Genomic DNA, 22,084 nt, shown 5'->3' with positions numbered 1-22,084 from the left:
AATAGTGGAAAACAACTTAAAATATTATATGAAAGTTAATTTTCAAAAATATAATATAAAAATGATTGATTATTTTTATTTACTTGAAAATTTATATATTTTAGAAATATTTGTGAAAGAATTTTGAAACCTTACAAAATAATCTTAAAAAACCATAAAGCAAAACCATTTTTGTGAAAATAAAATTTAAAAAGCCCAGGATCCCAAATTAGTTTGAAAAAAATAAATAGAGATAAAATCGACCATTCATCATAAAAAAAAATTTATTAATGAGATTAATGGTAGGGTTGAAATATGAGTAAAATTAATTTATTTGATAAAATAAGAAACACTTGATACCGGAGTTCAAAGTCTAAATCCCTAATTAACGGCTGTAATTAAAGAAGTCAAGAAATGAACAAATTTGGTGACATGTCCTCTACCGAATCATACAAATAAATGTTCTTCTTTTTTAAATATGGATTAAGTTGTTAGTAGTAAAAAAAAATAGAGATGGAGAATAAAAAATTTCTTTATGTCTAAAAAAATTATTGCATTACACTACTCTCTTAAATTTGTTTATCCTCCATCTTTGAAAACAGTGGGATTCCAAGTGCAATGCACCTTCTTATCCTTGCCTACTTTTTCTTACTTTTTTTTTATTTACACACCAATCCTTCTCTTTTATCATCTACCAAGTGAGACTCTAATTTTAGCCTTTATTCCTTTTCTTTTTTCTTTTTTCTTTTCTTTTTAATATTTGTAACTTCCTTTATTGTTTATTTTTATAAATAGGGTTTGGAACAGGAGGGTACGGTGGTTTTTTCTCCTCTATATTTATCATTATACTATAAAATTTATAATATTAAAATTTATTATTATATTTTATTTTCATTGATATTTTTAAAATACGAGTACATTTGTAATTCAACTCTTATATGATTGAAATATACTACAAAACTTAAAATTTTATTAAATTTTGCTATCAACTTTACTTTTTAATTCAATTTTACCGCTCAATATTAATTTTGATGATTTGAAATAATTTTATTTTAATAATTTAACTTATAAATATTAAAACTTAATAAATTAAATTAAAATTTCTATTCAATGAAATAAAAACTTGAAAAATTTCGAAAAAAAAACAAGTTCATTTTTATAAAATAACCATTTTATTTAATTTCAGTATATTAATTAACTTATTGTTGTTAAATATTAAAGTAAAATATAAAAATTATTATTAAGTTTTGTTTTCAAATTAGTTTAAATTAAAATTGAATAGCAAATTTCAATACAAATACTTTAATGGTAAAATTCAACTAAATAAAAGTAAAGCAACAAAATTAAACATGAAATTAAAGTATAATGATAAATTTATCTTTAATTTATAAGAATAATGACAAATAGCAATTAAAATGAAGTAAACTGGATTTTCACTTAAAGTATAGTGACAAAACTGTATATTAACCCCAAAACTTTAGATATTTTTATAAAATCAAATTTTATCAAAAACTAAAATTAGATATGACAATAGATAATATAGACATGGATATTTGTATAAATCTGAATTTTTTAAAATAATGTTGGATAGTTATAGAGTCGAATGAGATTTATATTTAAATATTTTTATTACAATTTATATTGGATTTGAAGCAAATACATATATTAATTATAGGAATTCACTTGATTTTGCAGATAACATATTTAAATGTTCAAATTCTCATCGTTTGAATTAAATTTGGGCTGGAATTTTAAAATTCTTTTTACTTATATTTAGTAAATGTAAAAATCCATAAATTTATAATTATATAAACCCAAATTCGAATATGACAAAAACTGCAAATAACATAACTTGTCGTCATTCCTATCCTAGTCTCAGTCGATCATAAGGCTGCCCAAACATATCCCGGTCTTAAGGGAAAAATGTCACACCCACTAAGCAATTACTTACTAAATGTGTCTTTTTACGGATGAGATTGCCTCTACTTCAATTAAAAACAAGGGATGATGTGATATTTGGTTCACTAATTTATTATTATTTTAATGTGATATCTTTTAACTTTTTACCGTTTATCCAAATAATAAAATCGTTTAACAGTGCTAATATTTGAAATGATAAAATGTAGAGATCAATCATAAAATACCATGTATTGTTAAGTTTTTATTCAAATAATATTTTAAAGGATCTCATAAGTTATACCAACAATATTTATAATAATAAAAAGGTATATGAATTTAAAATGAGAGAATTAAGAAAATAATATTAAAAAAATAGAGATTAAACCAAAAAATAACTTTTAAAAGTTTACACTTTCGTTTTCCTTTAATAGTTTATATTTTATAACCTTTAATAGATTAAATTAAAATTTTATCATTTTAGAATTAAAAGTATAATTTTATTATACACTAATTTAAAACTTCATAAATTTTAAATTTTTAATTTTAGGGGAATAAGACTTTTTTTAACCTTTCGCTGTTACTCCTAACTCCAACAATGTCCATCCATCATTCTATCATGACACCCATGAAATAAAGAACTCAATAAATAGAGTACACACCCAACCATCTACTCCCCATCAAAAAGAGATGATAACTATAATCAACACACTATCAAGATTCACTCAAACTTTTTTAAACCCTTAATTTTATTGATTCTAGTTCTCCACATCATTCACGATGTGAACCGTTGTTTCACACTCTTCACTGTGTAAATTACCTCCTATTACACACAGTCAAACATCCCGAATAACAACTTTGGTGTTATGACAACATTAAATATAAAACCTTATAATAATGAACTCCATTTCACCCAAATCGAATGCATCAACCGTCGAGAGTAATAAAAGAGCCAAGGGAAGCAGAAAAGAACGTGGTTTGAATGGAAAGCTGAGTTCGGGTCCACAGGGTGGAAGAAACCGCTTGCACCTGGCGGTTTGAAAGGTCCCACCCCCACACCTCATTAGCCAAGATGGTGTGACGTTCCCACTCGTCGCCTTTCTATATATTCCCCCACCTCCTCCTCCTTCCCTCATTACTCAAAACAAAACTTGTCTTTAATTTATACCACTGCTTCATTTCTTCCTCCCTAAGCTACCTAAAGCCTAAAGGACACCCAATCTCTCAAGTTTCATTTCATAAATTCACCACGAAAATGGCACTTTTTCCTCTACTTGTCATGGTTTTTCTTCATTTTTTCTCCTATGCTTATGGATATGGTGGGGGATGGGTTGATGCTCATGCCACATTCTACGGCGGTGGTGATGCCTCTGGCACAATGGGTACGTTTCAGATATGATTTTTTTTTTCTTAATTATAAACGTGAAATTTTGATGTTGATTTTATCATAAGATAAAATTTTATTTTGGTTTACTTGTCCACATTAAAGTAAGGATGTCGGATGTATCACACTAATAAAACTTCGTCAATGATGTTTTTCTTTTTTTGGGGGGGGGTGTTAAATTTTGAAGTGTAAAGCAATTGTTTTGATAATTTTGAAGGCGGGGCGTGTGGATATGGGAACCTATACACCCAAGGGTATGGGACTAATACAGCGGCTTTAAGCACTGCGCTGTTTAATAATGGCATGACTTGTGGAGCTTGTTTCGAGATAAAGTGCGTGAATGACCCACGGTGGTGCCTGCCTGGCTCGATTGTGGTCACTGCTACCAACTTCTGCCCACCAAATAGTCCACTCCCAAACAATGCTGGCGGCTGGTGCAACCCTCCTCTGCCTCATTTTGATCTCTCTCAACCTGTTTTCCAACGAATCGCCCATTACAAAGCTGGGATTGTTCCTGTAGCTTATAGAAGGTATTATCACCCTTTACTGACGTTCCCAATCACAATAATAATAATGATAATTTATTTATTTCAAAAAAGATAAAACTTCAAATGATTGGTCGACTGAAAAACTAAGAAATCGACTAGAACTCTTAAAAGACTAAGAACCGAAAAAAATTATGAATTTTGGAATTTATTAATAAATGAATTTTTTTCATTATATTTTTGTCCTTTTTACCTGAATTGGATTAACTTGTATAATAATAATGAGGAGAGAGGAGATAGATAAACTTTCATCTTTGGTTTTTCAGATAAGAGTTTGGTATTGTGTGGAGTTTTTGTAGGGTAGCGTGCAGGAAGAGAGGAGGCATAAGATTCACAATCAATGGACATTCATACTTCAACCTAGTCCTAATCACCAACGTAGGAGGTGCAGGCGATGTTGTATCGGCTTCCATAAAAGGTTCAAGAACCGGTTGGCAACCCCTGTCGAGGAACTGGGGCCAAAACTGGCAGAGCAACACTTACCTTAATGGACAAAGTCTGTCCTTTAAGGTCACCACCAGTGATGGTCGAACTCTTGTCTCTAACAATGTCGTCCCTCCTAATTGGTCCTTTGGCCAAACCTTCACCGGCTCACAGTTCCCCTAAACTCTCCAGAATCCGTAATATAATAGTGATGATAATCGTAATATTGCATTGCAGTCTTATTACTGTTTGAATTAAGCCGGGGTGTAAAAGATTAATGTTTTTAGGGGTAGAGTGGTCGAAATGAATAGATTAATCATAATATGAGGTTATAACTCTATATCAAGTAAAAAAAAAAAAAAAAAACCTTTAAATTCGTAGAGTGGTTGAAATGGTGAGAAGGCTTTTAATTTTAAGATGGGCCCTCGTCATTGAAATTAAAGTTAAAGGTGGTGGTGGTGGTTGCTGTTTTATTTCTGTTCTGCTCTCTTTTGACAAAGGCGGAGACAGAGAAATTGGCAGCGGTGGCGGTGGGTATTTGATTTAAAAACCTGCCGGCCGCCTCTTCTTTTTGGTTTGCTACAATTTTTGCTTTTAGGTGAAGCAATCTGTAATCAGCATTCGAGGGATAATAAAATTTGTACTAGTTTTATATAAATTTGTTTTATTTTCATAACATGTACCTTCAAAACAGAATAGTAACTTTCCCTTTTTTTACCGTTAGATGTGAGCCCCTTTCCACAGTAATGATCTAGCTTTTTATAACAACTTTTCACTTATAACAGTATTATTTATAATTATGAACAACATTTTTATTAAATTAGCACTTTATTAAAATTTTAAATAAATAATTATTTCATATAAACAAGTCTATTAATTATAATGAAAGTTATTTTAATTAAAATATTATTTCAATAAAATGTTAAATTTGATGTGAATAAATCTATGATCGTATTTTATTAAATAAAATAACCTTCGATGAGTAAAATTAAAATATCATTGCAATAAATTATTAAGTTTCAGTAATTAAATATTTTACTATAAATTTAGAACACTATAAACATATATAAATTGATTACTTAAATTTATTAACAAATGATAAAAGATGAGCAAAAATGGTTGCACATGTTATATATCTTTTATTTTGTTGATTTGATCCTCACTTTTTTAAAACATAATTCTCACTTTTTATTGATAAAAATTCACTATATGAATTATATGTTAAGCTTATAATGATTATTTCTTTATAATAGTATGTTACTTTATGTGTATAATAACCACCTCTTTATAACAAGTAAAAATTGAGCAAACAAATAGGACTACTTTAGAGCGGGTTGACTATATTATATTTTCATCTTGCAAGTATCTCATGTTTAGAATTAAGGATAATATATTGATTGAATCTTAGCTCAGTTGGTATTGATATTGTTACCAGTGTAAGAGGATGTGGGTTTGAATATACCGAATCACATTTTTCTCCTACTTAAAAGGTTCCGCAAGTAGCCTTGAAATTTGCCTTGTGTTTTTTTTTTTTAATTTATTTTTTTTAAATAATTTACTATACCCTTATAAGATAATTGTTAACCTTTGACCCTGTATTTGAAGTCTAAAACCTCACTAAAAGTATACCAAATATTTTCTCAATAAAATATATATAATATTATAAATTTATAATTAAAATTAAAATAATATCAATTTTAAAATTTTAATAAAAATAAAAAATAACATTTTTATTAAATATATTGGATAGACTCAAATAACTTAAATTATCTATTTAAAATCCAAACGATTTGGAAAATTTTAAGGTTACAGATCAAATATTGAACAAATAATGTTAATATTAATATAAATTTGATTTGATTAAAGGAGAGTTTTAGGAGATGACAATAGAGGAGGGTGACAATGAATATTATCTAATCTATCAATACTTTAGTTTGGCATGCTTTACCCCACGCTAAATAATTTAATGTATAATTTTAAAAATTATTACTACTTTTATGGATATTGGATGTATTCATCTCTGTCCCATCCTACTCGCTTCAATTTAATTTTTACTATTAACTATAATATTTCTAATCTTTTCAAAGGTAAATAAGTATTTAAGGTGGAAGTACCTGGTAGGTCCATCTATTAGAGGACTAGATCAAATTAGTTCTTCTACTATTAAATGGATTAATTGAGTCTCTGTACTATTAAAAAGAATCAAATAATGTCACATATTAGCGAGTTAACATTTAGTATTTAAAAATATCATTTACTAATTAATAAAGTTAATATTTTTAGACTTATCTTTTGTTTGGAGTTGGACTACAATTAAATAAAAAAATTTATGTCAATTTTAACCAATAAGAGTTAAATCTATTACAAATTAACCTTATTTAATTCTTTTTAATAGTATAGGGATTAAATTGATTCATTTAATAAGAATACTAATTTATAATAAGGTAGTATACATAATTCTTCAAATAAACATGAAACATATAAGTTATTTCTATAACACATTTTACATCGTCACTCTTTTAATAGTTGTATATATAAGGAATGGAATTTTATATGGTGAGCAGAGCAAGGCATGACAACACAAGTAATCATCATAAATGTTCCTTATCCTTCGTAAAAAGAAAATCAATCTTGCTTTCACTTAAAAGAAAACACTTAGATTTACAGTAAATTAGTTCAAAATCTATCAAGCACTTTAAGTTTGGCCCTCTCTAGATAAAGGCCTTGATCCTTAGTCTTCTTCTATTATTGTTATAACTGTAAAATTATTATACAAAATTGAATAAATAAAAGATCTGTGTCAACATTAATAATAAAATTAAATGTGAAAATATACTTGAATTCATCAATTTCTTAAAATTTTTGAATATTATAGTTTTGATTTTTCAAATTAATACACAAGTAATATAGAGAATGTGACTCTCTTTTTAAAGATGAGATATTAAAAAGTTAGGTTATGTGTAATTTGGGGATCATAACTCTAACATATAATTTTGCATATTAACTTAATTTCTAATCAACACATCATTAATTAAAAATTAGTTACTAAAATATCTACACATATCGACCCATCATTATAACTTGATATATGATAAAACTACTTTTGATCCCTCCAAAACAAGGGAAAAAATGCTTAATATCTTTAAAAATAATAAACTTGTAAATTAATATATGATAAATTTGTAATTTAATATTTCAAATTTTGAAAATAAAATTTAATAATAAATTACTAACTAAGTCAAATAGTAAATGATTAGAGAATAAGTGTAACTAAAAGTAAAGCTTAGTAATAAATAATAAATAAGTCAAGCGGATTGATTCTTAGCTCGATTGGTATAAATATTATTGTCGGTCAAAATGACTATGTGTAGTTCTAGACATTGTATAAAAAGAACATATATGATAAGAGTTTAAGATAATAAATTTTTGTTTATTCAAATTTGGGATAATTTTTGAATCCTAATAAAATAATTTTAATTATATAATAATTTGAACATAATTTTTAAGTTATAATTAATTATATCACTTATTATAATCATTATAAATATTAATAATTTTTTATTGAATAAGTAACCTTATAACTTTCTTTTATTTTACTAATAAAAATTCAAGGGTTATTTTTAATTTTATATGGTGTTGGATAAAGTATAGTAAATGTTGATCCTACATTAAATTTTATTAAAATTTAATTTTAAAAGTAATAAACTAATTTTATTAATTTCACTTATAAATATAATTAAAATATTATTATAATAATATTATTTTAATACTTTTAATAATTTATTATTATTATTATTATTAGATTATACATCTCCATGTGTCCATTTGTATGCGATTTGGTAAAGCTTGGCTCATATACAACACACAAATCGAGTTGGGACGTAACTTTTTTTTTAAAATTTGAATGGATCGAAATTGCTATTTAATAATTTAAATTTTTTATTTAATTTATAATAAAAATATATAAATATAATTGTAAAATATTTTGTTATTTTTTGAATAATGAATCGGGTGTTTTTAAAACAAAAAGATTACCGACCCGGCCCAAGCTATGCAATCCTCTGGTTTAGATTTTGTTAGACATTTTATCGAACATTTCACCGTCCATTTGGCTGGCTCTCTCCACCGTCTCTAAGCTCTCCTCTTCTTCGTGAAGAAACGAAATTTCAGTGTGTTTTTATCCACCGAAATCATAGCCTGACCCCTCCTCCTCCTCCTCCTTTCTAAATTGTAAGCTGTCATTGTTTTTTCTTTTATTTTTTTCCTCTTTAGCTTCACTGTATGATTGATTTCCTTTTCTATCTCAATGAATTCTTCACATCTATTGTTGTTTTTTTATTCCTCTACGATTTTCTCTTCTGGGTATACTCCATTTCTGTAAATTGGGTTTCCTTTTGGGACAAAGACAAAATATTTGTTTTTTTTATTGTCAATAAGAGAAAATATTTGTTCTCTCTGTTGGGGTTAAAAATTTTCTCTCTTTTTTATTTTATTTTATTTTATTTTCTATTTTTTGATATTTCCTTTCTGGGTTTTTGAAAATTTAATCATATTCAACTTAAAACCTTTTTTTTCCGCTTGATAAGATATGCTCTGTTTGTGTGGAAAAGGGAACATGATGATGGGTGTCAACAAATGCTTTTTCTTTTTTATGTTTCGACATTTTTCTATTAAATTTTCAGATAATTTTCCAGTTTTGAGTATCCGTGTTTGAAATTCTATTGAAGATCATATGGTTGTTTAAGGTTGGTGCCTGGAATGAGAACAACACTTGCACAGCTTTATTTTGCTTAGTTAAAGTGAGTAAATGTTGAGATTTTTTACTTAGAATGAAAATATGGTTTAAGAAAAGGACCTAAGATTTTCTTGTGAATTTGCAGAATGGGAAGGGTTAAACTAAAAATTAAAAGGTTAGAGAGCTATAGCAACAGACAAGTTACATATTCTAAACGAAGAACTGGAATCTTGAAGAAAGCTAAGGAATTATCAATACTATGTGACATTCATATTATCCTTCTCATGTTTTCTCCAACCGGAAAGCCTACTCTATTCCATGGAGAGCGCAGGTATTGGAAGAATGGAATCATATTTTAATTTCTTGGAGGGCCTAAGTTTATGTTTCAGAAGAGATTGCTGAATTAATGCTATTACTTTTTGTGCATCCCCTGAATTAATGATATCTATTTATTTTCCTTTGATAGAGAAATCAATTTCATATCAACACAACTTATAACATGAGTGTAAGAAGTAGAACATATATATTGAGAATTTGTGTATGTTTTATATTAACAGATACAGATATCCTTTCATTTTTTTTCTTAGACAGTTGTGATGATCAGTTGGATTAATTAGTAAACATGGTGGACTAAGATGTTTTTATTTTTTTGGCTAGAGTGGACTAGGATTTTAATAAAGTATGTTCTTTGCCTTCTTTATCTCTGAATTTGTGCTGTATTTTGATTTTCTTATTTAATTAGAACCATTATTACTGTGATTCTTCGCTTTCCTCATAACACAGCGTCAGGCACATAACAAGCTATTCTGAAATAGCCATAGATATATTGTTGTCTAAATAATCATATATTTATGCATTATTGTGTATATAAAAGAAGATACCATGTTTGTAGAAGAAAATAGAGTAAGGTAATGGGGTTCATATTTTGTGCTTGTTTTCTTTTCTTTTTCTTTTTTTCTCCCAGCACTATTGAAGAGGTTATTGCGAAGTTTGCACAATTAACACCACAAGAAAGGGCAAAAAGGTGTGCACTTTGAATTTTGACCTCTTGAATAATCTGTTCGTATTCAAATGGCATTTTAGCTAACTGGTTTTCATTGGTCTTCAACAGGAAGCTGGAGAGCCTTGAAGTAAGACTCCTTGAAACTCATTTTCTTCAATATCTTCTGCTTCAACTTAAGAGTAAAGCATTATTGCACTTTTATCATTCTAATTTTTGAGTCGTGTTATTGAGAATATAGGCACTGAAGAAAACCTTCAAGAAATTGGATCATGATTTAAACATACAAGACTTTCTAGGTGCAACGTATGTGACCGTTATTTCATTTTCTTCTAGATAATGTGTTTCTATTTAAGAAAGATATTGGGAAGAATCTAATTTCTTTTCTTTTTATTTTTTCCATTCTTTTTTTACCGGTGCTGCAGTCAGTCTGTTGAGGTATGAAGTTTGCGTGCATTACGTGTGTCCCATTTGATCTTAGATTTTCTGGTTATTCCTCTTTTTTTTTTTTAAAGTTTCTTGGATATTTGGTACTTTCAGGAAATGACTAATGAAGTATCAATGTTGCAAGCTCGGCTTAACGAAGTACATAAGAGACTGAGGTGCACCTTTGGAGCTTTTGGTTGTTAAAGTATTGCTTTTTCTTTTTGGTCTTGTTTATAAAATGTTTGCATGAGATAAGAAGAGGTCTTACTGTTTACAATTATGTGTTACAGCTAATTATATTCTTAAACTCTAATGTATACTGCAAGACATGCAATCTTTGTCCGTTGCAACATCTTTTATACAAATCTTTTAGGCCCTAATTAACCACTTTTTCTGAGTTTGGTGGTTTAGGTTAATGTTTGCCCGAGTATAGAAAATACAAGATGCATTTTGATGCCACTATGGAAGTTTCAGCATTTTCTGCATTAGGATTTTACGTGGCATGTTTGTCGCCAATTTGAATAGAATTAAGATATAGTGGGAATGAACTTGATTAATATATTTAATGTTACTATATACTATCGTGGGGATATTATAATGAGAAAAATATAATTCAAGGGATTTGCTTGTCATTTAAGGTTGCATCATGCAGAAAAAATATAAACCTGGATTTAAAAATTTTGATTTTCACATCACTCTGTGAAAAATAAGTGTCTCTGATGCTGAAAGCCTTATTCAGCTCAAATCTTTGCTTTAACTCAAACCCTGTAACTGCTCTCAATCTATAGCTCACCTCTAACCTTCGGATGGTAGCAATTATGTTGATTTTTGGTTGTTCTGTACCCTGTCTATCTCTTTATTTTGGTTGTGTTCCTTCTTAACTGTTTGTGTTTTCCGATACAGTTTGGACAGTAACATGTGCATATTATCACTGCAAAAACATGATTAATTTCTTTATGGAGTCATTCGGGTAATTCTTTTGTTATCATGCAATGATTTCAGCTACTGGAATAATCCGGATAAAATTGACAACATAGAACATCTTAGGCAGATGGAAGATTCACTTAGAGAATCCATTGAGCGTATCCGGATACACAAGGTATGTTGTTTTCTTTCAGTAATAGTGATCTGCATGCACTTTTATACTTTCCTTTCAACTTCAGAGATACAGAAACAAATATGCTCATTGGCATGCATATATATGTTTATTATATATATATGTCCATATGTAAAGTATGATCAAGCTATTGCATGTATTTACTTGATTCAAATGATAGGGTTGTTTAACTCTATATTTGCTCCAACTCTTCATTTCTTTTGAAGTATCTGTGTCCAATACTCATGCCTAGCAGACGAATATGGGGATATAACCTCCAAGGATCTTTCAAATACATGAAAAAACTTATAAAATCTGACCATGCTCATGTCTAACATATACTCGTATCCAACACTCACACCTGTGTTTGATTAACATAATTTTAACTACAATAAAGGTTAGCAAGACCGGATCCTGCTGAAAACTGCCTTGTTCTTTAGCCTCTTTGCACTGATAAAGTTACCAAGTTAATACCAAGCCATGTTTAACTATAAATTACTTATGCACGGTACTTCTTTGGCAGGAGAACTATGGAAAGCACCATCTTCTGCCACTAGAATCCACTAGCCAGGTAGAAAAAGTATTTACTCTCGGTCTTTCTTTGGTTTGGGGGAAGTATCTTAAACTTACTCTGGCTTACAGTTTCAGAACGCAATGCCTTTGCCTGTGATGATTGGTGGGGTGCAAGAAGCCCAACCTGTTACATGGCTTCCGAACAATGACAATCAGCAAATGTTATTGCATAATGAATCGAACTTTCTCCCTAATCTGTAAGACCATTATGGATACACGACTTAAAATTGAATTCCTCTTAGTCAACTTGGATATTCAATTTTATGAAAATAAAATGTCTCTCAAGGCCAACCAGCAGATTCGTGGTTGTTTTCAATCTCAAATGATTTATTGCGGAGTGGCATATAAATTGCATTCTTATTTTTTGGTGTTTATTTGATCCAGAGATACAGAGTGCCCTACAGATGGCTCCCTTGCAGGCTATTCTGGTTTCTTTGTCCCTGGTAATCAAACCGATATTGGCAATTCAGTACAAGTTGATAATACAATACAGGAAAGCAATGTCCTGAATGAGTTAGGGAATAATGCATTCTTAAATTCCCAACTCGGTAAGCAATACTTATACCCGCAATTTAGTGCCTCAAATTTGCAAGATGACGAGAAGTTGAAGTCTGAGATGGTAGGGAACTTACAAGGCGGTCCTGGAGTTTACCAAGTTATTACTGACTTTGAAGCCCCGAGAACTATGTCTAATGGTGGTCATCAAGCTTGGATAACTTCTTCAGGTCCCTGTGGCATTGCCATGTTTGATGGGAATTCTTACCATCAGGTGAGGAACATCATTTCCCCTGTTCTATCCTTAACTATAGGACATAAGTTATTTGATTGTCTTATACGCAGATTTGTTTTATTTACTTAGCTATAGTTTAGTGTGTTCTAGGAATTGAATCTGCCTGCAAAGTCATTGATTCAGATTGTTGTTTATCGCAGCAAACAAAATCGACTTTTATGAATCAAACACCTCCATCTGGTCAATGTCATAATTTGTAGTTGAAGTGACTCACAGATATGAATCAGAATCCAAACTTTTCCTGCTTGTGCCTTTTATTGTGATAGAATTGACCCAGCAATGGAGTTTTTCTGATGGAATCTGATATCTGGCCAGTGTTTCCTGCTTAACATGATAAATGGCTCCTGTATATGAACTTTCTTTTCTTTTCTTTTTAATTTGTTTTAAGCATAGTTTTAATGGGGATGGGTTTGAAAGTTACTCCCAAATCCCCCAAAATGTACACTAAAATACTCTTTTGTTGAAAATTAAGATGAACATTTATTATCATTAGTTTGAAAATATGAATAAGATTAGATGCTATCTGAAATTTTACTTGTAAATTGGAGCTACTTTGTTTGCAATGAGAAGACGATTGAAATCTTGAATGAAAAAACAAAAAAGGAAACTCAAAAACTGGGAAATTGAATTTAATAACCCCTGATTGTGTTGATGATGGTGTTGTGCCATGGATCAGAGAGGTGCTGCAACAGGTTGTCAAATGGTCCTTTCCCAGTCACATTGTGTTGAATTATGAATCCCAAGAAGGCCAACATTGCCAATCTCCCATTGGCAAGCTCCTTTTCCTTGGCCTCAAGTGTAGGAGCAAAGTTGAGGGGGTTGAAAATGCCACCAGGGTATCCGCACTCGTGTGGGGGCAGGCTGTATTGCTTGAAGATGGGATCTTGGTTCACACATCCTGGGTTCTTGATGTCTTGCCACCGTCTGATCTCGACGTAGTGGAACAATATGAACTCGATCACAAATAGGGTGGAGGAGGATGCGAAGTATTCGGATTTTCCAGCATCGTACCATTGGGGAGCATTGATCAGCCCAATCTTGGTGAATACTTCAGGCAAAAGCATCCCTGCAACACCCAACATTGCCCAGCGGCCATTCACCAGCTCTGCTTGCACGAACCATCTCAAGTTCTCCGGATCCTCCGCCAATCCAAGAGGGTCGAATCCATTGTCACCTGGAAGACTGCATTTCCATAATGTTATAACCAATGTTAAGAATCAAACCGAACTAGCTAAATCATTGGTTGTCAGATTGATTCACAATAATTGATTCTATTTTCGCTTATACACTACTGGTCAAAGTTTAATTCCTAATTCAACTCTAACCACCACCTCCTTTGGTTTAATCTACTGCTGATAGCTGATTATGTATATTTCCTTTAAATACCAATGAATAAAATAATCAGTGTGACCCACCAAATAGCTAATTGAGACATTAGATATTGCTTCAAAACAAGAGTTTTCATATGTTAAAAAAATAATCTATATTTTGGTGCAAATGCCATTGTCTGAGATACTGAATTAGTATCTTCACTTTATTTTGTATCAAATAGTATAACTAAAAGAATGTACCTTCCAGTGAGGTAAGCCGGTGAAGGTAAACCAGGCAACCACTCCCCTTTCTTGGCTTCAACTTTGAATGAGCTGATTGATGAAGATGACATTGGTTTGAAGCAAACTTGCCGGTTTAACTTACCGGAATTCCCGGTAAGAAACCTAGTTTTCGATGTGCATGGGCGGAAAACGGCAGCTGAGGCTTGTGTAGTGACGGCAGACATGATTTCCGGGAGAAAGAAAGGATGGGTAAGGGAAAGTAAATGTTTTAGTGCATGGCTTAAGCCTTAGCTTTGTACTATGATATTGCCATTCATGTGTGGTTGTCAGTAAAGGTTGGATTTGATTGTTTGATTTCGTTGAATCCAACGGTTGAGATAAACTAAGATTTATCCCTTTATCTATAATCCCTTTCTTTGTTGTTATTGGCTGAGAAATGATAATCTGGGACCAATTATACATTACTTACATATCTGCCACGCTCGTCTTTTACATCCAATCATTGCTTGACATGTGTTTATGGGACGCAAAAGATGTTATCCATGGGATTTTGGTCTCATCTATAATCCATTCTGTTTTTAAATGTAATTCTTCTTTTTATCTTATGTATTGTAAGCTTCTACATGACGAATAGCCTTCAATTACAATGAATTTAATCTTTCAATATAATAAGATTATGTGAATTTAATATTACTGGCTACTATGTTACATTATCTTTCCCTTTATATTTTTATTTTTATTTTATGAGAAATTATATAATGTTAAAATAAATTTATGAATTATAATTATAATAATTCATTAAAGAAATATAATAATTTTAATTTTAAAATATGACATCTACTATTTCACCATTTTTATTTTTATTTAGACTTAAATTTTATTTGAAAAAAATGATTAAATTAATTAATATGATAAAATAAAGGGAATAAGTCGACATCTTGACACTATTTAGGAATGTGAGATTATAAGATGCTCAAAATGTTAAGAATCCAAATTGACTTAATGTTATTCCAAAATATAACATTATAAACCATAATGTACTATTCAACTGACTAAGGCTCCATTTGTTTGGCAGTAAAATATTTTTCGAAAAATGATTTCTGAAAAATGATTTACTTTTCTAGAAATGATTTACTTTTCTGGCGTTTGGATGAATCTATGTAAAATATTTTCTGTTGTTTGGTAAATTTCCTAAAAATATTTTCCGGAAAATTGTTTTACATATATTACAATCATTTATTTATAAATAAATAAATCAAATTTAATATATAATAATACTCAATTATTAAGCTAAAATATTAACCGTCATAAATTAAAAACAACCAAAGTCTATTTACACTTTTTCAGATAAACCACAATTAATATTACAAATTTTGATACCTGATCATAATTTTTGGACTAAAGTTCATACCAGACAATAATATACAAATAAAGTTCATACCAGACAATAATATACAAAGAAGGAAAGAATTAACAAGTTCTTGGACTAAATTTCAATTGTTTTTTGATTAATAGCTTTATATCTTCATTTCTCTTTCTCTAAAAAATCAGCATCCAAGAACCTTGAAACAAATACCCAAAGCTTATAAATGTCTTCAAGACTAGTAAGGAACCCAATTGTAGCAGTAACATCTATCCCAGGCTGAAACTCATCTTTTTCCTTCATTTATTTATGTTTAACACTGAACCAAATGTGTTGTAAACACCCAATGCACAACGAAATATTGTTCCTATTAGTCAGTTTTTGCACTAATGCAGGATCAATCCTTTCCCCTTTCCAATCAAATACATTGAAAGCCACTGTTGGACCTCGATCAAACATTACTTTTGGACCATAGATTTTGACAGCATGGATTCTAGTTTCTAAATGTGGATGTTGGAGACTCATCAATGCATTGACCAACTAGTTAATCAAGGTCCTTGTTCTGCTACTTTGATTAGTACAAGACCTAATGAATCTGCATGGTCCAAGGCCTTGCATTGTAAGGTGTTGCTGGTTCTTGAATCTACAATGGTGCCTTTCCTTTGGGTGCTTCAAGCTTCAATGGTGGAACAAGGCTCACGATCCTAACATTAGTGGTTGAACATTTCAAAACAGATAAACCAATGGATTTCTTGATAAACAAGCAGCAAAACTCTGATGGGTTTTCACAAAAAACTCTTAAAAATTAACAAATATGGAAATCAGGGTCAAACAATGAAAGCATTAAAGTCTCCATTTCTTTAACACCTAATGCAGTTGCATCAAGCAATACATGCCATCCATTTTCTTGAACTAAACTCATCCATGTATATGAATATCTAGACCCAGTAACATTTAATTGAAGTGGAATGACAAATAACCCTCCTTTTTTCATTATCTTTTTCCTTAACTTCTCTGTTTGAATTTGCAAATTAGGCCATGAAAAACAAGCTGACATGTTTGGTATAAAATTTAATCCAAAAACATATGAAAAAGGGGAGTGATTACCTAGGACACAAAATTAAACACTATTATTCAATTGAATCAAAATACATCTACAGACCAACAAACAAACGTAAACTTATGCTAAAATCAACGATTAAATTCTCTTTTTTTCTTAACAACCTCTTTCTTTTTGGACAAAAAAGATTTTCATAAAGGAGAAAAGAAATCTACTTAAACACTTGATTTCTGGGCTACCTCAATTAAGAATTTCGCTTATTCTTCAGAAACAGCAATTCTAAAAAAAAGTGTGATTGAAGAGAGGTGAACTAGTTATTTCCTTTGTTCTCCCCCTTTATAGCAGTATATTCTAGGAAATGAGGTTGTTATAAGAGGCCTTTGTTAAGCATAGAATTGAACAAACCTGCAACGTTTACTTTTTCCTTCTCAGCGTAGAAAGTCTTAGCCCTAATTACATCAAGGGTAGTGACGCCAAACAGCTTTTTTTCATCATATGTCCTTGCCTTCTTGAAAACCTCAGCTGCAATTGGAACAGTTGAACTGACAGGGTTGCTTATCATATTTACAAGTGCCTGTGCCATAAATTCAGTTCATCAAAGAAAAACTTAGCGAAAAAGAAAACATTATACTTGGAAAAAGGTATATATCTCTCTCTCACTCTTTCTCATATCAATTTTCTGTAATAGTCGAATTAAAGACTTGGTGCTAAAGGCCAGTGCTTTGCCAATTATTACATTGTTACTAACTTTGGGAATCCAGGTTGGGTCTTCACAGAATATTAGCAGAGCCAGTTTCCCAAAGGATTCATTTTTGGGACGGCCTCTTCTGCCTTCTAGGTTGGTTTTTTTTCTTTCATTTTTTTTCCAGTAAACTATCCATGAAAGTTTCAGTCTTTCTTACCTTCGAGAGATGAAGATGAATGCCATCGCCAACTGGTGCAGTGCAGATTTTGACAACGAAAGGTGAAAAGGGGTAAATCAAAGATCCACACCAGCGATTGGTGCTGAAAACTGTTGTTGGTTGGCGGCAAGCATTAAATCGGGGTGGGAATGAAGGGGATTCGTTTGCAGGTGAGGAGAAAATTTTTGGAAAATGTCTTACCAAATGAAAATGGTAAGACGTTTTCCTAAAATAAAGGGCTTTTTTTCCTGTGTTTTTGAAATGATTTTACAATAGGAAGTCATTTTCCACCAAACAAACAGCGGAAAAGAATGAAAATGTTTTCTGTAAAATATTTTACAGGTAAACAAACACAGCGTAAATGCACTCTCAATTTCATGAGAGTTTTAGGGGTTGGAAAGTGATTTATATTTTTATTTAAGTTATAAGAGTTGAAAGGAGATCCACTTGAAAATATTTATAACACTCCGTGAAAATATATCTTGTCAAAATCTCCTTAGAAAAAACTCTATAAGACAAAAACCTAACAAAGAAAGAAGAGCTTACAACTTTTCATTATAATTTGTCTCCTTAAATATCTTTTCCAAGAAAATCTATTGGACTAAAACTTTGATTAAAAGAAAAGAGTACGTGTTTTAGACTCTTCCTAAAGGCAATATCACATTCCATCACATATTTGAGTCGGTACATTCTAATCATACGTACTAGCCTTTCAAATGTTGTAGTTGACAATGCTTAGTAAAAAAATCTGTCAAATTATCACTAAAACGAATTTATTAAACTTCGCAAGATCATGATGGAGAATAAATTCAATAAAATATATTTTGTTCTTTCTTTTTTGAAGTAACTGCCATTCAATTGGCTATACATGTTGAATTATTTTTGCATAAGATAATTGTCACTCTTTTTGTGTAGGATAAATTACATATATTCTAGATATGTTAAGTCAATAACTTTAATCGAACACACCTTTAACTTGCTTCAAGCACTGTAATTATTTATACATAATTTGAAGAGATAACAACTAATGTTTATTTAGTTAAACGCTATATAAAATGATTGATGAAACGTGACTCTATCTTGTCAAACTCATTTTATACTAACTTGAATACTGGTAGTTAATCTTCAAATAAATTAATGTGATTTTGTTACTTTAGTAAATCAAAATAAACTACCACGACAAATTTGTTAACTCTTTATAACAGTGCACACACTACCATCAAGGTGTGGAAAGATATGAAACAACATCTGAAACTACACTGCACACCGTCAACTGCTGCACCAACAACTTTTCAAAATTAATTCCCAGTATTATGTAACCATAAGTTTGTAGTTTGATCTTGGGTTTTTTCAATTTTGAAGATTTTGTTTCAAGAGTTTTCTTTTATTTACCTTTTGATTCTCTTATCGGTTTGTTTTTAATTTGGATTTTTTGTGTTCATATGTTTTAAAAATTTATAAAGTGTAAACTAGAAGAAGAAGAAAGGATTATAGGGTTTTTAATAAGTTAAAATTTTAAGGGTAAATTATCCCGTTATTCACTCTAAATAATGATCGTTCTCATTTTCATCACCTTAATTTTTTTTTTAATTTAATCACTTCAAAAAAGAAATTTATCAAATTAAGCACTTCACCATTAAATGATAACATAAAGATTAACAGTGTATCTTCGCGCATTGCTTTGAGTGGCCAAAATATGAATGACTACTAATTAGAGTAAGTAATAGGTAATTTATCCTAATTTTAGAATGAAGTGAGTAATTTGATTAATTTCTTTTTGAATGATGAACTTAAAAGATTGAAGTAAAATATTTACAGTTAGATTTCTAAAATAGAAACACTTTAATTTGATAGAAAAACATAAGAAAATAAAAATAAAAGAAATTTTAAGAAAATACAAATAGATTGGGAATTTAATCTAAATATTAGATAATTTTTATATTTTTTGGTGAAAAATATATAACTTGAAGTAATACAACTAAATATACAACAGTGAATGAAGGTTCAGAAGCAAAAACTTGTCTCCAAAACTTTGACAAATTCGTTAAAATCAATTCGGCCATCACAATTATCATCAAACCCTTTAATCATTATTTTGCAGTCATCTTCCGAAGCTTCCTCCATCAAACCTAACGAAATCAATGCATTCCTTAACTCCTTTGCATCGATGAACCGATCCTTATTTTCATCCAATACATCGAATGCTTCTTTCACTTCCATTAAACTCGGTTCTTCTTCCTCGAACAGTCCACCTATTTCACTCACCCCCGCTTTCTCCATCACCCTTTTCAATTCTGAAAACGAGAGATCTCGGCCATCATTGGTTTCTGCACTTTGATCTTCGGCAGCTGCATTCAAAATTTCATTGCCGTTTCTGCAAATTTTCTGGGGTGTAGGTGGTTTAGGATTGGAAGGAACCCAGATATAAGAAAAGACTCCCAGGAAAGATTTGAGTATACTGACAATGAAACGAAAGCTTGAATAGAAATCATGCAGTATTATTACCAAGTTCAGAAAGACAAGAGATAGGATGATTCCCCACAGAGGAATCATCTCGCTTCTTGACCACGATGATTTCTGCATTTTGTTTTATGAAGTTGAACTAGGATCAATCCAAAAACCACGAAAGATGATGTATATGAATTCAAATTGCAAAGGAATGGATGGTGTTGGAGTGTGGATGCCACACTGCCCTCACATATATAATATATGTTGAAGAGTCGAATTAATCAAGAAGCTATATGAATGCCAAGGAAAAACAAGTGCATTCATCTGTAATTTCCACGCATTGACGTTGATTCTTACCTGCATTTTATAATGTTCGATACCATGAAAAAAATCTTATATAACTTTTTTTATAAGATACGATAAAAATATCCTATATAACATGAAGTAGTGATGTATTAAAACTTATATAAATATAAAATATTTTAAATAAAATTATGATAGACATACACAAATTAAAATGTTAGATTATTACTACACACAAAAAAAAAAAAAAGTTAGATTATGGCTTACCTTTTCCGTTTCCTTAAGGGCAAAGGGTGCAACCATTGTAACTTCTTAGCACTTTCTTGGTGGGTAAGACTAAATGTATGGAAAATGTAAATGGTTTATAGAATAAGTTGATGGAAGTTTCTATGAACAATCTCTTCACTACTTTTCGTCGATGGTTTATAACGTGTTGGGATCATTAGGAGAAAGTTTCCCATTATTTATATTCTTTATTCCTATCATTGGAAATCATAATTTTATTACAAAATTCTTAATATAATTTTTAAAATCAATGTGAACACATCTCAACAATTTTCTAACTAAAGTTCCTGCTTTTCAGGAGCTTAATTCAACCAGAATATAATATAAAATTATTTAAAATATTCTATAATATATATAAATACGTTAAATTTTAAATGGAACAAATATACTAAAGTTTATATCAATATAAAATATATTTTAGATAAAATTACATCATAAAATAATCCAGCATACAAATAATACATCTAATTATGGAAGAGGTAAAATGTCAAAAAAAAAAATCTTTATGTAGGTGAGCCATGTTTAATCTAGCATAGTGATAGTTTTGACCCTTCAATTTCACATAAAAAGTCATTTTAGTTTTTTATTTAATTTTAGTTTTTTTAAAACTTTAAAACTTGTATTTTTGTCAAATCATCTCAAAATGAATGAAAAAATTAACATTTGGTAATTTTGTTGACATGTCATGTAACACCCTTTACCCGTGTTCAATGCCGAAACAAGGTACGAGGCATTACCGGACTTAAACACAAGAAAACATACATTTTCGAGTCATAAATTTTTGTCCAAATTAAAATTTTTTTAAAATCGAGCATAAAGTCCCTAACATGGGCCTACGAGGCCCAAAACATGCTTTAAAAGCAGTTCGGGACTAAACTGAGAACTTTAGAAAATTTTATGACATTTAGAGAATTTTTGCTAAAATAAGGGTCACAAGCCTATGTGGCTTGGGACACGCCCATGTGGGTAGGCCGTATGATCACACACGCCCGTGTCCTTAACCCGTGTAACTCTCCGTTTATAACATCATCAACAAATTGAAGTCACACGGCCAAGACACACGCTCGTGTCCCGAGGCCGTATCCTTCACACAGCAGAGACACACGCCCGTGTCTCTGCCCATGTGCTCAATATTGAGCATTCTGCTTAGCAACAATTTAGGTGTAAAGGACACACAGCCGGATCACACATCCATGGGGCTGACCGTGTGTCACACACGGCCTAGACACACGTCTGTATGTCTACCCATGTGGACAAAAAAAGGCTATTTACCAAGTCATTTTGCCACCCTCACTTGCACACATCTACACAACTTCAATAGCA

The 22,084-nt window shown here is 30.6% G+C and overlaps 4 protein-coding genes and 1 long non-coding RNA gene across 5 annotated transcripts; 2 read left to right on the top strand and 3 right to left on the bottom strand.

Annotated features, from left to right (window-relative positions):
* Positions 1 to 2,833: 2,833 nt before the first annotated feature.
* On the top strand, positions 2,834 to 4,885 carry LOC108479697 (expansin-A1-like). Its single transcript, XM_017782434.2, has 3 exons — positions 2,834 to 3,257; positions 3,477 to 3,789; positions 4,104 to 4,885. Exons 1-3 carry the CDS (start codon positions 3,131 to 3,133, stop codon positions 4,408 to 4,410), a joined length of 747 nt encoding a protein of 248 aa, XP_017637923.1. The 5' UTR covers positions 2,834 to 3,130; the 3' UTR covers positions 4,411 to 4,885.
* Positions 4,886 to 8,230: 3,345 nt separating this feature from the next.
* LOC108479502 (agamous-like MADS-box protein AGL65) lies at positions 8,231 to 13,389 on the top strand. Its single transcript, XM_017782150.2, has 12 exons — positions 8,231 to 8,457; positions 9,108 to 9,293; positions 9,927 to 9,986; positions 10,074 to 10,092; positions 10,204 to 10,268; positions 10,388 to 10,400; positions 10,503 to 10,564; positions 11,391 to 11,487; positions 12,008 to 12,055; positions 12,127 to 12,254; positions 12,442 to 12,826; positions 12,988 to 13,389. Exons 2-12 carry the CDS (start codon positions 9,109 to 9,111, stop codon positions 13,045 to 13,047), a joined length of 1,122 nt encoding a protein of 373 aa, XP_017637639.1. The 5' UTR covers positions 8,231 to 8,457; position 9,108; the 3' UTR covers positions 13,048 to 13,389.
* On the bottom strand, positions 13,303 to 14,747 carry LOC108479504 (chlorophyll a-b binding protein P4, chloroplastic). Its single transcript, XM_017782154.2, has 2 exons — positions 14,419 to 14,747; positions 13,303 to 14,029 (listed from the first exon to the last, which is right to left on the bottom strand). Exons 1-2 carry the CDS (start codon positions 14,622 to 14,624, stop codon positions 13,477 to 13,479), a joined length of 759 nt encoding a protein of 252 aa, XP_017637643.1. The 5' UTR covers positions 14,625 to 14,747; the 3' UTR covers positions 13,303 to 13,476.
* A 935-nt stretch (positions 14,748 to 15,682) lies between these two features.
* On the bottom strand, positions 15,683 to 18,146 carry LOC128285191 (uncharacterized). Its single transcript, XR_008275631.1, has 3 exons — positions 17,726 to 18,146; positions 17,229 to 17,397; positions 15,683 to 16,467 (listed from the first exon to the last, which is right to left on the bottom strand). It is a non-coding gene; the product is annotated as an uncharacterized LOC128285191 (long non-coding RNA).
* Positions 18,147 to 19,637: 1,491 nt separating this feature from the next.
* Positions 19,638 to 20,871, bottom strand: LOC108478019 (probable calcium-binding protein CML45). Its single transcript, XM_017780459.2, has 2 exons — positions 20,744 to 20,871; positions 19,638 to 20,302 (listed from the first exon to the last, which is right to left on the bottom strand). The coding sequence occupies exons 1-2, from the start codon at positions 20,777 to 20,779 to the stop codon at positions 19,730 to 19,732; spliced, it is 609 nt and encodes a 202-aa protein (XP_017635948.2). The 5' UTR covers positions 20,780 to 20,871; the 3' UTR covers positions 19,638 to 19,729.
* Between the last annotated feature and the right edge of the window lie 1,213 nt (positions 20,872 to 22,084).

This window comes from Gossypium arboreum, chromosome 12, assembly GCF_025698485.1.
Source record: "Gossypium arboreum isolate Shixiya-1 chromosome 12, ASM2569848v2, whole genome shotgun sequence".
Classification (NCBI taxonomy): domain Eukaryota; kingdom Viridiplantae; phylum Streptophyta; class Magnoliopsida; order Malvales; family Malvaceae; genus Gossypium; species Gossypium arboreum.
The sequence above is the reverse complement of the archived record's forward strand: the minus strand, read 5'-3'. Positions and strand labels throughout refer to the sequence as shown.